At 44.0% G+C, this 14,994-nt stretch overlaps 1 protein-coding gene across 1 annotated transcript in view; it reads right to left on the reverse strand.

The window, feature by feature from the left end:
• MTUS2 (microtubule associated scaffold protein 2) overlaps positions 1-14,994 on the reverse strand; it is a 492,284-nt gene that overhangs the window by 161,607 nt on the left and 315,683 nt on the right. The window contains exon 5 of the mRNA XM_022574568.3: positions 856-1,017. Coding sequence (XP_022430276.3) covers positions 856-1,017 — 162 coding nt within the window. The remainder of the gene's footprint in view (positions 1-855; positions 1,018-14,994) is intronic.

The raw sequence follows: 14,994 nt of genomic DNA on the forward strand, positions 1-14,994 counted from the left end.
AGAGCACAGAAGAATAACCTGGAGCAATGAATAGCCACGGGGGTGAGCCATCTACTGTGGATTCAGGCTCAACATCCAAGCTTCCTTCCTCTTAGTGTGTCTTCCTACAGCGCGGAAGATGGAAAGCTAAGCCACACGCTTGGCGGGATGCTTGGACATCCCGCGGGCAAACGTGCACGCTTGCGATCTGGGAGGAGGAGGCGGGGCGGGGGCCGCACCGGGCTGCTGACCAGCACCTTCATTTGTCACACCTTTGCGTCAGCTGAATTCCCTGTGTCCCTCACTAGCTTCCTGGGTGTGGAGACGCAGGGCTCGGGGCATCGGCTTTGCTGGTCTGGATAGAGCAGGCACGGCGTGAGCTCGGGAGCAAGGCTTTCTGCGGTAGCCGCTGATCCCTGCATCCCAGCATGGGTGGTGCGGGCCTGGGACCAGCAGGGGGATGGAGCCCCTGAATCCCTGTAGAGGCAGCAGTTGCCCCCAGGGATCAGGGACCCACTCCCGGGGGCACAGTCTGCAGCTCACTCCTACTGGCCTTCCAGTGATTTCACCAGCGCCTGCTTCCCTGAACCAAATTTGCCTAAAACAGCTTGATCCTTTTTTCTTTGCAATGAAAACTGTGTGGTCTGATGGGTTACCAGTCACAGAGAGGAGTGAGAGGGAGTTGTGAGAACTTAAACATGGGAATATATGGAAGTGCCTTGAAAACTGTGGTAGTGTTATTATTATTAATTTTAAATGCCATCTGAAACTCATCTGTCATCCCATCTAAACAACTGATTTACCCAAGGACTTTCAAAAGACTTTAATGCAGAAGAGGCTCTCCACTGCAGAGCTTCTCCACAGCGCAAGTCTTACCCGCCGGTGTGGTCGTGGATTTTGGCGCCGGAAGCAAACTCCTGCGAGGTGTTGTCACACTGGAGGATGCTGGAGGGGCCACCCGGGCAGCCCCTTTGGGTGTGTCTTTGGAAGGCAGAGCTGCCTTCAGAGCCGGCTGGTCTTCAGTCCCAAAGGTTGAACCTGTGGAAGCATACAAGTTCATGAAAAATGGATGGACCCCTTGCCGTGTGCCATTGCCGACCATCCTACCGCTGCCACCTGCTTTAGAACTTGACCCGACTCCTAGTGAGTGGCCTTGAAAACCATTTCTCTGGGACCAGATGTGGAAAACAGCTCCCTTTAGCCACCGCAGGGAAGTCTGTCATTCAAATCCCCATGCCAGGGGCTCCACAAAAGCCAAGAGCAGCCTCACTTCTCTGAAGATTTTACACATGTGCTCACGCACACACAATTTGCTTGTGTGGATGTGTAGCTACAGACGCATACGGTAAGCATTTATGTTGTGACTCACAGAGGATGAGCAACAGTGAGAAACAGTGTGAGTGACCCAGAGGAGACGAGAGTAAGAATGCACATGTGCACCACTGGTCCAGGAAGTGTATTCGGCGCTCCCTGAAACCCAGCTGATTTTACCTTGAGAAGAAGAGGCTTGGGATGAAGGTAGATGGGTGAGAATATGGAGACAGAGAATCCCTTTGAAACTCATGAAGCTTTTTGTCTGAAAAGCTGAGGCCTCATCAAACTAGGAGGACGTTGCATTAGAGTCCAGTCTACTGCAAAGGCAGGTATTTATTCATCATTTCAGTTTCCTATTCAACACAGAACAGGCTCTGCGTCTATAGGACAGCTTGTTTACAACGGACTGCTCTGAAGATAGGGCATCCTGGGATTTGTGTCAGATTTAAATGCCCGGAATGGCCGTGGCCTAATCTTTTCCTCTATATCTTTTCAAACCTATTATGGTTTATACATTTGTAATCTCTTAAAGACAATGACACCACCATCTATTCCTATTAAAGGGTAAATCTTCTAAATGTACCTTTGGGTACAGCTGCAAGGACTAATCTACTAAATTAAACAGAGAGCCTGAATACACTGAGATTACCGCTTGTTGGGGATAAAACTATCCAGTTAGGAACATGACCATCTACTGTGGAAAACGGGCAACGACAGCTGGAAGAAGTATACAGAATTTTAGTGAAAGATTAAATTGTTTTGTTTTCATCATTCTAAAAGGATAGTCATAACATTCTATTTAGATAGGGCCTGCATCAAAATGATAACATTATGAAGTGGCTTTAGTGTTAAAATACTCAGGAGTTTTATTCAACCCCTTAGAGTAAGAGATGGCTGCTCTCCTCCCTCTGAAAGTCTGTTTAAAATGGGTAAGATGTGTTTGGTTTCTAAAGAAAAGTGTACTTAGGAAGGAAAACTAAAGAACGTGTGATTTCCTAACGGAGAACCTATGCCCTATGGTTCTTTGAAGGTCTCGTGCAAGGTTTTAAATAGTTTTAAACAGGGCTAGGAGAATGCATTCGATAAACACAAACAGAATAAAAATGATGAAACTCCGCTGAAAGGATGTACACTGTATCCTGAATTTCAGATTAAAAAGCAAGCACAGGACAGCCATATGCAGAAAAATGAAACGACCGCTGTCTCACACAGTGCACAGAAATTAACTCAAAATGGGTTAGAGACTTGAATGTAAGACCTGAAACCATAAAACTCCTAGAAGAAAACATAGGCAGTACACTCTTTGACATTGGTCTTAGCAGTATCTTTCTAGATGTGTCTCTTCAGGCAAAGGAAGCAAAAGCAAACATAAACAAGCGGGATTATAGAAAACTAAAAAGCTTCTGTATAGCAAAGGAAACCATCGACAAAATCAGGGGACAACCTGCCAAATGGGAGGAGATGTTTGCAAATAATATGTCTGAAAATGGGTTAACATCCAAAATATATAAAGAACTCACACAACTTAACAAAAACCCAAACAACCATATTAAAGAAAGGGCAGAGGAGCTAAATTGACATTTTTCCAAATAAGACATACAGATGGCCAACAGGCACATGAAAAGATGTCCAACATCACTAAATTATTAGGGAAATGCAAATTAAAACCACGAGACATCACCTCACAACTGTCAGAATGGCTGTTATCAATAAGACAAGAGGTAACAAGTGTTGGGGAGGAAGTGGAGAAAAGGGGGCCGTCAGGCACCGTTGGTGGGACCGGAAATCGAGGCAGCTACTATGGAAGACAGCATGGAGGTTCCTCAAAAAATTAATGATAGAACTACCATTTGATCCAGCAACTCCACTTCTGGGTATTTGTCCAAAGAAAACAAAAAAACTAATCCAAAAAGATACCTGCACCCCCATGTTCACTGTAGCACTATTCACAATAACCAAGATATGGAAACAACCTAAATGCCCATCAGTGGATGAATGGACAAAGAAGATGTGCTACATAAACACATACCTACACACACACCATGTAATACTACCCAGCCATAAAAAAGATAAAATCTTGCCATTTGAGACAACATGGATACACCTCAAGGGGATTACGCTAAGTGAAATAAGTCAGACGAAGAAAAATACTGTATGATTTCACTCATATGTGAAATTATAAAAAGCAAATACCCCCCAAGCCAAAATAAATGAAAAAACTAAACCAAACAAACACACAGATACAGAGAACAGCGGTTCCCATAGGAGAGGGCTCCGGGTTGGGGGCTGGCGGCAGGAGGGCGAAATGGGTAAAAGGGATCAACCGTATGGTAATGGATGGAAACGAAAATTTTGGTGGTGAGCATGTTGTAGGGTATACAGAGGTAGAAATATAATGGTGCACACATGAAACCTATATGTTATAAATCAATGTTACCTCAACAGAAAAATAAAGTAAGCACGTGTTTGATTGAAACCTCATCAAGAAAAGGGACACCGGGCACCTGCAGAACAGTGAGTCTTAGCTTCTGAATCACAGCACAGGCTCACCAGTCCCATCCTAGGACTCAGAGAATCTCTGGGGGTTGTAGGACATTTTGAGGGGGGATGGCAATGGCTCGGCCACTAGAAATATTTCACATGGAATTATCTAATGTTCAGCCTCCTGCTGACATACTGCCAAAATAATCTATTCACTGAAATGTGTAGCGGAAGTTGAATTGAACATAAAATCTTCCACACAGAGCCTTTTATTTAACTATTAAAGTTTCTTAAGAAGGGGAATATTTTGTATCATTTGTGGAGTTCAAATGCCCTTTTATCAAATGCTCTTGTGCCTGGCATTATTCTCTTACATGAAATTTATAATTCAGTGAACATGTCAATTTGGAGATCCGGCTGCTCTCCAGGATGGGAAGTAATTCATCTGTTTGAAGTAGGAAGCATCAAGGAAGCTCTGTACTCCCTTCTGAGAGAGGTCTTGAATTACCAAAAAGTAAAACAAAACAAAATAATACAATAAAATAAAATTGAACCCTGCTCTTGTCCCTTATTGTGGGAGACAGCTTGGCAGTGAACAGTACCCCTCATTGAAAACCAGCTTAAGTCAGCCAGTACTTAAAGACACATGATTCAGTAAATGACAAGTACTCTGAATTTGGAAACGGCTGCTGAACTCTGTAACTGCTCGGGGACTTCACAACAATGCAGACAACATCAAACCACTGCATGGTAAGAGGAGAAAACAACCGGAAATAAACCATGCCTGTGTGAGCCAGAAAGATGCTCTGGAGGATACAGCTAGTGAGTGGTCCACGCATCTGATCAGTCATCCCATTCCCAACCACCAGAACCTACTGTGTCCCGAACCATCCACGTGATAAATGGTGCAGACTCGGGGGAAAGACAACCAGGCCTCCTCTCCCTCCCACCTCCCTGCTCCTCGTTTCTTCATCTGTAGGTGACGATAACGATAATTGACTCCACAGAGCTGCTGTGAGAATTAAAAGAGCTAATGCAAGTGGATTTTTAAAAAGGTGATGCAAGAGTTAGTTAAAAAAAAAACACAAACATTTAGAGTGGTGTCCGGTGCATGGTATGCTCTTATGTGTTAGTTATGAACACTTACAGGCTAGCAACACAGCAAATGAGCTTTTCATAGGAACCTGGAAAGTATTCAAGGATTAATATCAGATGTCACATCATCATCACCAAAGTATGAAGGGATCCCTCTGCTCATAATAACCAAAGGACTACAGCGTCCTGCTTCACTGCCGGACAGGGGCCATCTTTTGTAGATATCCAAATCATCATATCATTGACTTCCTATTTGGAAAGTAAGATCTCCTTCATTAGAGTGTGAGAATTTGCAAGGCCTATATTCTGCATGGTTATAGAATTCAGCTGGGTCCATTTCTATACATAAACCTGATCTCTCTACCTTTTTCTCTTCAAACTGTCAGGACAACGATGCTTGTTCAGCACCAAATCCTAGGAGAAAACCAGCTTCTTATTCTTCCTCCAGGGACAGCTCCTACAGTTCATTCCCCACATGCCTGAACACCCTGAGCTGATCAATTGAGTCTTTCAAATTTTCACTGGCGGTCCAGTGGTTAGGACTGGTATTCAAGTGGTTGGCGCTTTCACTGCCATGGCCCTGGGTTCAATCCCTGGTCGGGGAACTAAGATCCTGAAAGCTGTGTGGTGCAGAAGAAAAAAACCTCATGAAGTCATGAATTTCAGACCATATTCAAAAACTAATTAAAGGGCTTCCCTGGTGGCGCAGTGATTGAGAGTCTGCCTGCCGATGCAGGGGACACGGGTTCGTGCCCCGATCTGGGAAGATCCCACATGCCGCGGAGCGGCTGGGCCCGTGAGCCATGGCCGCTGAGCCTGCGCGTCCGGAGCCTGTGCTCCGCAACGGGAGAGGCCACAACAGTGAGAGGCCCGAGTACCGCAAAAAAAAAAAAAAAAAAAAAAACTAATTAAAAATGAATCAAAGACATAAATGGAAGGGCTAAAATTATAAAACTCTTAGAAGAAAACTGAGATTATGGTTTCTCAGATATGACACCTAAAGCACAAGTAACTAAAGAGAAAAACAGATAAATTAGACTTCATCAAAATAAAAACATTTGTCCTTCAGAGGGCACTATTAATAAAGTGCAAAGACAACTGACAGAACAGAAGAAAATATTTACAAATCATATATCTGATAAGGGTCTAGTATCCAGAATACATAAAGAATTTTATAGCTCAACAATAAAAAGACAAATAACCCAATTAAAAATGAACGCAGGATTTGAACAGACATTTCTCCAAAGAGAGATATTGATACAAATGGCCAATAAGCACATGAAAAGATGCCAACGTCACTAGTCACTAGGGAAATGCAAATCAAAGCCATTAAATACCACTTTCAACCCACTAGGATGGGTATAATTAAAACACAGACAATAAGAAGTGTTGGTAGAGATGTGGAAAAATTGGAATCTTCATACATTGCTGGTGGGATTGTAATACAGAGTAGTCTCTTTGGAAAACAGTTTGACAGTTCCTCAAAATGTTAAACACAGAGTTACCATATGACCTAGCGGTACTACTCTTGGGTATATGCCCAAGAGACTTGAAAACATATGTCCACACAAAGCCTTGTACACAAATATTCATAGCAGCATTATGCATAATAATTTAAAAGGGAGAACAGCCCAAATGTCCATCAAGAGATGAACGGTACATAAAATGTGGTTTACTCATACAACAGAATATTACTCAGCCATAACAAGGAATGAATTATTGATAGAAGCCACAACATAGATGAACCTTGAAAATGTTATGCTAAATAAAAGAAGCCAGGCATGAAAGGCGACGTATTATACAATTCCATTTATATGGAATGTCCAGAATAGACAAAGCACAGAAGCAAGAGTAGATTAGAGACTGTCAGAGGCGAGGGGGCCAGGGGAGAGAGGACTGACTGCTAATGGGTAAAGGGTTTCTTTCCGGGGGTAATGAAAATGTTCTGGCATTTGGAGTGATGGTGTATAACCTCGTGAATATACTAACAACTACCAGATTTATGCATACAAGGGTGAATCTTATGGTATTTGAATTATCTGCAAAATCAATCAATCAATTAAAAAAATTCTCATACATCAGTTTTCTTTCCTGGATCCCTTGGCTGGAACAGGTTCCTCGAATTGGGATTCAGCTCTCACCTCTCCCCTGAGAACTCCTGTTCTCACGCAGGAGTGATTATTCCTACTTCCCATCCAGCGTCCCTGCATTGTGGCTACAGCAGATCCCAACCCGTCCGTCCCAGGGTGCTTCTGTCTCCTGGCGGCACACTCTTGAATAACACAAAAAAGAACACCCCTGGAACCCACTACTGCATCCCATCCACTACAGCAGAAGGACCAAGCTCCCAAGTGAGAAGGATGGCATCGCTAACTCCTTCACTTTTCTCATCTACTCCCACCAAATTAGGTGTGGGTCTCAGCGGCTCTGGTCCTACGCCACAGACAGAGGAGGCCACGTGCAAATTCAGGCCAGACAAGGCTGCACTAAAGGAATGAAAGTCCCTCACAGGACCTGAGGCACTGGGCGGAGGAAGTGTAGATTTATAGGAGCCCTGATAGCCCCCTACAAAGCGATGAGTGGTATCTACCCAACCTGCTCGAAAGGATCATTCTGACCAAGACTGCAGTCAGGATGAGACGTTAGGGTTTGTGATGCACATCCCAATGCTCTTATTACCACTTCATTTATTGGGAAGGCCAATAACTAAGACTGAACTTTATTATTTTTTTTTGTAAGTATACACAGAAGTTTTATTTATTCTTTTTTTTAACATCTTTATTGGAGTATAATTGCTTTACAATGGTGTGTTAGTTTCTGCTTTATACCAAAGTGAATCAGCTATACATATACATACATCCCCATGTCCCCTCCCACCCTCCCTATCCCACCCCTCAAGGTGGTCACAAAGCACCGAGCTGATCTCCCTGTGCTATGCGGCTGCTTCCCACTAGCTATCTACCTTACGTTTGGCAGTGTATATATGTCCATGCCACTCTCTCACTTCGGCCCAGCTTACCCTTCCCCCTCCCCGTGTCCTCAAGTCCATTCTCTATGTGAGGCTGAACTTTAAAAGAAGAAAGAATGGCAAGGAGGAATGAACACTAACCAGACCAGGATGAGGCTCTTAAGGGGAAGGTTGCAGAAGAAAAGCAAATCAGTTATTAATACTGTGAAGGCATTACAGCCAAACTGGAAGAAACATGTTTTCCTGATTCTGAGTATTTATCCATGTTATAATGATTAAACTAGTCTCTTCACTGATTTTTTAAAACAATCCCAGGCAATCAAGTTGCATAATGTTCTGGCTGCGTGACTGCCTAATTGATGCATATTTCATTGATTTAGCAGCGTTTATCACCTGGCAGCAAAATTTAGTTTAATTATTAAGGTACCAACTGGATGTTTTATTTACCACCTCCTGCATATTTTTTTTTTTTTTTTTTTTTGCGGTACACAGGCCTCTCACTGCTGTGGTCTCGACCGTTGCGGAGCACAGGCTCCGGACGCGCAGGCTCAGCGGCCATGGCTCACGGGCCCAGCCACTCCGCGGCACGTGGGATCCTCCCGTACCGGGGCACGAACCCGTGTCCCCTGCATCGGCAGGCGGACTCCCAACCACCGCGCCACCAGGGAAGCCCCCTCCTGCATATTTTAATCCAGGTGGATGCTTTACTTCTCACTAAAGAGCTAAAGTAAACCTGCTAGCTTACCATTTCGGCAAAGAAATATCTTTGTCAAAATGAAGGAGACTAAGCCTTCTCTGTGCCACGCTCTGCCCCAGGCAGGAGGCACAGGACAGACGTGGTCCTGTCTTCACAGCACTTACATTCCCGTGGGGGGACACCTGGAGCACAGACAGGGACGGACAAAATCATCTCAAACTGCGACCAATTACAAAAGAAACACAGGAGCAGGACAAACTCAAGGGTGAAAGGGGTACTTTAAGTGGAGAGGTTGGGGAAAAGGTAACGTCTAAAGCAAACATTTCTCTCAGCTGCACACTGGCCCCCACCCTCCTTTATTCTTGATTATTAACGACCATCATTGTTCTGGAAACTCAGAATTAAAGCGTCAGAATCCTCCTGACTCTCTCCCTTCTGTCGACCAGTGCAAGTCAGTGGGCTTCCATTTCCGTTACAGACTCCAAGTTTAAATCCCTGTCTGCTCCTGCGGGCACCCAGGTCAGCCCCTTAGCACCTGTCGGGGACACCATGGCATGGACCCCACTCTTCCCCCGTCCTCCCCTATTCCCTCATTCAGTGAATCCGCCTCCCTATACCTCTGTGTGGTCTTCCACATAAACTCCAAACTCTTCTTTGTGGCCCTCGAATTCTTGCATTATCTGGTCCCAACGTATTTTTCCCACCTCAATTCCCACCATCACATCAAGAACCGTACAAACTCCAGGCAGGCAGGATTCTACCCTGTGAATTCCTGCCCCGCCATAAACAAGGCTACGCTTCAGAAGTATCTGCTGTATGAACAAAGTACTGAGTGCAAACCTGTCCCATGGGGTCAGTGCTTCCTTTCATAGTCAACTCTTCTTCTCAATTTCTGAGCCCAGAGACACTAAAAGCTTCACACTTTCCTCAACAGCTCCCACGAATGCAGTCACTGAGCACGGCCAAGGTGGGGCATCGGTTGCCTAAAAGGTGGGGACTGTCTATGGTAGTGTGGTGGTTTTCAAACATTTTTAGAAACAATACACAGAAAGATAAACAGAATTTAATGGTTTGGGGGTCTTTTTGCCCAAGCACCCTTACCCCTCTCCCCAAGAGAGGATACCATTTACCTAATACTTTTCCTCTATATCATTTCAGTACTTGCTTTAGTCTCATCTTACACATTCATCTCTGGGTTTCATAAAGTTTGAGAGGATAACAGTTAAGTGGTTAAGACTGCCTGGGTTCAAGTCCTGGACAAGTTGTTCATTCTCTCTGTGCCTCATTTCTTCAGCTGTAAAATGGGGATAACAGTGGTGTCTACTCATTAGAGTTGTTGTATTAAAAGGGTTACTACACGTTTAGAACAAAGTGCTTAGGACAGCATGAGGCACCTATAAGCCCTTAGTAAAGGCAACACTGACCTTACGCCCACTAACCCAACACTGAGCCTCATTCAAAGCCCATCAGCCTTATCAGCCTATTGTCTCTTGTCTTTTCTTCCAACCACCAACATCTCCTGGCTTCACATCTTTCCAAGGCAGTAACTGGAGTCTGGCTCTGAAGAGGCAGCTCTAAAGAATCATGGTTCTTCCTCTATCACCTTTCCCCAGTAGCCTAAGTCCTAGTGAAAGAAGGAGAAACACATGGCATGCATTTCACTACTCCCACTTCACCTAGAGTGAATGTTAACTTCTCACTAATCCAGGGCTGGCCTTAGCATCTTCCTCAACACAGTACTCCAGGAATCTGGTAAATGATTCCAGCCCTGGACCAGAGGACATCATGGCATCCCAATCAGGCAGCAGGACACACTTCTCCAGGTCAGGTACTGGGTAGAAGAGGGCTCCTCTAGGTCCACGGAAACTCTCTGGATTCCTGCTGCAGGGCCTCCCCTCCTGCGCTCTGCTGGCTGGACTTTAACAGCAAGGTCTTAAGAATAATAATAGTTATAGTGCCATATAGTAGAGTCACAGACACCACAGGCTCTGCCTAAATTCAATACCTGATGTGAAACCTACCAGTAATATTCTCTTTAAAGAGTTAATTAATTAAGCCTCTTTTATGAAATGGCTTATTTATTTACCCTCTGTCATTAGGTTAACCTGAGAATTATGTTCTTTTTTCAGTTGTTTTTCGTTTTGTTTTGTTTTGGCTGTGCCACGCGGCATGCGGGATTTTCGTTCCCCAACTAGGGATCGAACCTGTACGCCTTGCAGCGGAAGCGCGGAGCCCTAACCATTGGACCACCAGGGAATTCCCAACCTGAGAATTACATGAGAAAATACATACAGATCACTTTGCAAAGTGCCTGGTACTCAGTAAATGTTAGCTGTCATCACACGTATCATCAGCTGTCATGTTGTCAAGCGCCGCATCTGTCCCACGTGACTCCTAATGGCACCTTGTTTTACGAAATCCTGTCCCGTGCAAGCCCTACGGAAATACCCTCAAGACATCCCTAACTCCACCAGATCAATAAGGGAAGCAGATTCGCGGACGCCGACACTGACAGCCATCTCTACCTTCACAAGTTCCCACTGCTTCAATAGGCAGTTTTCGCAGTGCCCCAGGGCTAGGCATAGTTTCCCAAAATTTCCTTCTTTTAACAATGATCACAATTAAATCACCACAGAGGATTAGCAAAAAAACCCCACCTTTGTCCCCCTACTCTCTACCCACCCCTCCCCATCCAGACTCTCCAGAAAAGCTTCCTCATCTCTTCCTGGAATTCATTCTAATACATAGCAAAGAGGGTCCTCTTTTTTTTTTTATGTCTGCTCAGGAAACAGGGGGAATATGGGTGCAGTTGAACTGGTAAGGTGAGATTCACAGTCCAGGAACACAAAGGTTAAAGGGAGAGTGGGCCTGTATGAGTGGTGCCCTTCCCTCCCATCTGTGACATCCTGCAACGTGGGCAGGCCTTCCGGTCTTACGTAAATGCCATCATTAAATGCCATCTTCTCTATAACATCTTCTCTTAATTCCCCTCTAGGGAACAGAGCTACTATAAGAAAAACCAAGCTGGTTAACAAAGAGAGCAAAGGCCAGGGGTGATCATACCATCTCTCTTAAAACCATAGATGTAATCACGGAAGATAAAAGCCAGCACCACCCAGCCCAGGACATTTGTGACTTAAAGCTTCTTTTTGACTTGAGAAATTCTCTTTAATATTTACCAAGTCACATTCCCAAAGGAGAGAACATGGTCAAATATTGATGCAGGTTAGTGACTTAAAAGACCAAGGGCTAACACGGTATTTCAAGAGACTTTTGAGTAATTAAAAGCAACTTCTTACCATTCCTCTTTTATATCAATTAGACCAGTTGTAATAAATCCCTTTTCCTTATCTGAAGTACTTAAAAGCTTGAGGCCTCATCCATGAATACTCTGGTTCATCGCTGTGTGAATCTTTTAGTAGTTAATACCTTGGGGAAAATAGTTAAACTGGAGCATTTTAATTATATGCTTAATATGGGAGTTGTTAAAAGATAAGAGCAACTGATCTGAACTCAATTTAAATTCTGCTGAAGTTATTAATAAGGTATAAGAAATTACAGAAATGATCAAGGGCTTATCTACTGGCTTTTATTAATAGAGCAATAAGAAAGGTTAGGTGTTCCACTTCCATAGCTTGGATTTGGGGCTCTAATATAGTTTGCTATTTGTGTCACAGATCTGTTTAATTAATTGTTTTGAAGCATCCGAGGAATGCATGAGTTACTCCACATCAAACACTGCTTCTGTAAGCCACAGTCTGGCAGGAAACCAAGTCCAAATCCTGAGAAACCAAGTCAAATGTTGAAAAGTGGGTCGTTGCAACTGAGCCCTAACCTTCTTTCCTATATATTTATAAGCCCTTCAGGGGCTGCTAGAAGAAGTCAGAATTGTACCTCTAGCCGGGATTTCTTGCCCTCTGAAAAAGAACCCTTTCTACTTAGTAGTTTCTGGAGAATATGAAACCTTTAAGGGAGAAGAAACTGAACAGCCTGTTAAAAAATGAACAGCCGGGCTTCCCTGGTGGAGCAGTGGTTGAGAGTCTGCCTGTCGATGCAGGGGACGCGGGTTCGTGCCCCAGGTCCGGAGCCTGTGCTCCACAACGGGAGAGGCCACAGCAGTGAGAGGCCCGCGTACCACAAAAAAAAAAAAAAAGAACAGCCTATTGGCTTTAGGAGGTTCGCCAACTTGTAAATCCAAATAATATTCATCCCTTGAACTCTAAGAATTTTCTCTCCCCTCCAGGGAGCTAGAAAACTCTCCCTTTTCCTTTAGGGTCCGAGAGGGTAGTTATCTTCCTTTTTTTTTTTTTTTTCCTCTCTTTCAACATAGTATTGGTTTTGTTCCTCAATGACAACTTCATTATTTTTTCCCTTTGGCCCAGAGTTTTCCAGCAGGGCACTATCCACATCTTGGACTGGATAAGTCTTTGCTGTGAAGGCTGCCCTGAGCATTGTAGGATGTTTAGCAGCATCCCTGGCGGCCTCTACCCAGTGGATGCCGGTAGCACCCTCTTTCCCTGCCCATCCCCAATCTGATTTGTTGTGACAATCAAAAAATGTCTCCAGATATTGTCACATGCCCTCTACGGGCAAAAACCAGCTCCAGTGAGAACCACTGCTCTAGCTGAATGAAAGACTGAAAGATTTAGTGAAAAGACAGTACTTACTTGTCTTAGTGGAAAACGAGACTGGTAACATCTAAAATTCTTCTGGGTTAGCTTTATAGCTAATTCTTTAATAATTCTTGATAGCTAACTTTTGGTTACTTCTTTAGCTAAACTAGGGCTCTACAAAAATGCCTTCACTATTCAACAATGCTTTAATGCCTGTCAAGTAATGGACCTTTCCTGCTTTCCATATGTAACACCCTCATCTGTCTCAATCAGAAACTGGGAAAAGGTACTGAAATCCTCCTGATTCTGACAGCCTTGGTCCAAAACCATGAACCCCCAGGAGCTGTAGTAATGTCCAAATAACATAAATAGCAACTGTTTTCAACTGAAATTGTATGGGGAAAGCCTCAGTAGAAAACAGATGGTAAGCTCTTCAAGCAGTTTAAGTCATCATGGTTTAATGGCAAATACGTCATTCCTTGGAAGAATCCTAGGGTTATAGAGAGAAATAAACAGTTTTTAAAGCATTATAATTACTGGACTTATGAATCAAAACAAAACAAAGAGAATCCTTTGCTTTGCTTTGGCTGTGCCTTTCTGGCTCCAGTAAAAGAGCACTGTGGTCGCTGAGGCCCATGGTAAGCGCTGAGCACTGAGAACATGGCAACCCTGCGACAGTCACTAACTTTTCTTCCCCTGCATCTTCATTTGTAACATTAGAGGAGCAAGCACCGCTGGGACCACAAAATCATGTCTAGAGCATCTCATATGCAGTAAGCACTAAATAAATGGTAGGCTCCCCTCTCCTGGCCTCTGAAAACCATTTGCTCTTCCTTAGTTTATGGACACAATCCTTCTCCTCAAAGTCCTTCCCAATATAAATTTCAAAATCGAAATCCCTATTTCCATTCATTGTTATGGGTAAAGGTATGACTGGTACCTGCTGTTCAACCATCATCTATGCAAAATAAAATCACAAATATTGAAAAACCTATCATAAAATCACTCAGGCAAACATTATTCAAACTGGCTTCTGCAAATTATCGTCAACAGACTCGTAAATGAACCTTACAACCCCTTTAAATGCTTCAGATTTCATGATATGTGAGCAAAGGCTTCAGTTGACCGCTTCCCTTAGGGAAATTTCTCAAGGATGCTGCTAGCATCCTCCACACTAAGCCTGAAGCAGTGAAGCCAGGCCTGTCTCTTGGCTTCTGGATTTTAGGAATCTCTGATCCCAAGCTCATGCTTGTGAGTTTCAACTCTTGTGCATCTCCTCTCTCCAAGGGCTTTCTTCTCCATTCCTCCAACAATGGCGATGTCTTATGCTGGGTAACCGTGAGGTGCAAACCAGGCACGGGTGAACACCTGGGGTCACCCTGCAACCCCAAAGAGCAGGGAGTCCCATGTCTGCACTGGGCCATGGTCAGCATCTGTTCCTGCCTGCTCTCCCACAAACTGAGGAACTGACGGCTCATGAATTCTCTTTCACTTCTTGTTTTTGTCGTTGTTAGAAATTCATAAAGTTGAAAAATGTTTGTAAATAAAAAATAAGTATAAATGTTACTCATAGAGCTGAAAATTCATAAATTAAGGTTTATAAGCAGAAGCATTTCAATCAGTAGCAGAATCTGAATTCTGCATTGGTCAGAACATGTGTCTGAAGGGCACAGAATTCCAAGAAAGCTTCGCCTTAACTAAGTGGCAGTAGCTTTGGGCCAGGTAGGTACAGGGAATGGGGACTGGAACCTTCTTTGTGTTAGGCCGTGAACACGGCACCTAAGGCTGTGTGCACAGAAAGCAAAGAATGGGCCAGCCTGCTGCCTAGGGGCTTAAGCAGAAGTGGA

Source organism: Delphinapterus leucas, chromosome 18, assembly GCF_059928025.1.
Source record: "Delphinapterus leucas isolate spDelLeu-1000000601 "Yukka" chromosome 18, BTC_Dleu_Yukka2, whole genome shotgun sequence".
Classification (NCBI taxonomy): Eukaryota; Metazoa; Chordata; class Mammalia; order Artiodactyla; family Monodontidae; genus Delphinapterus; species Delphinapterus leucas.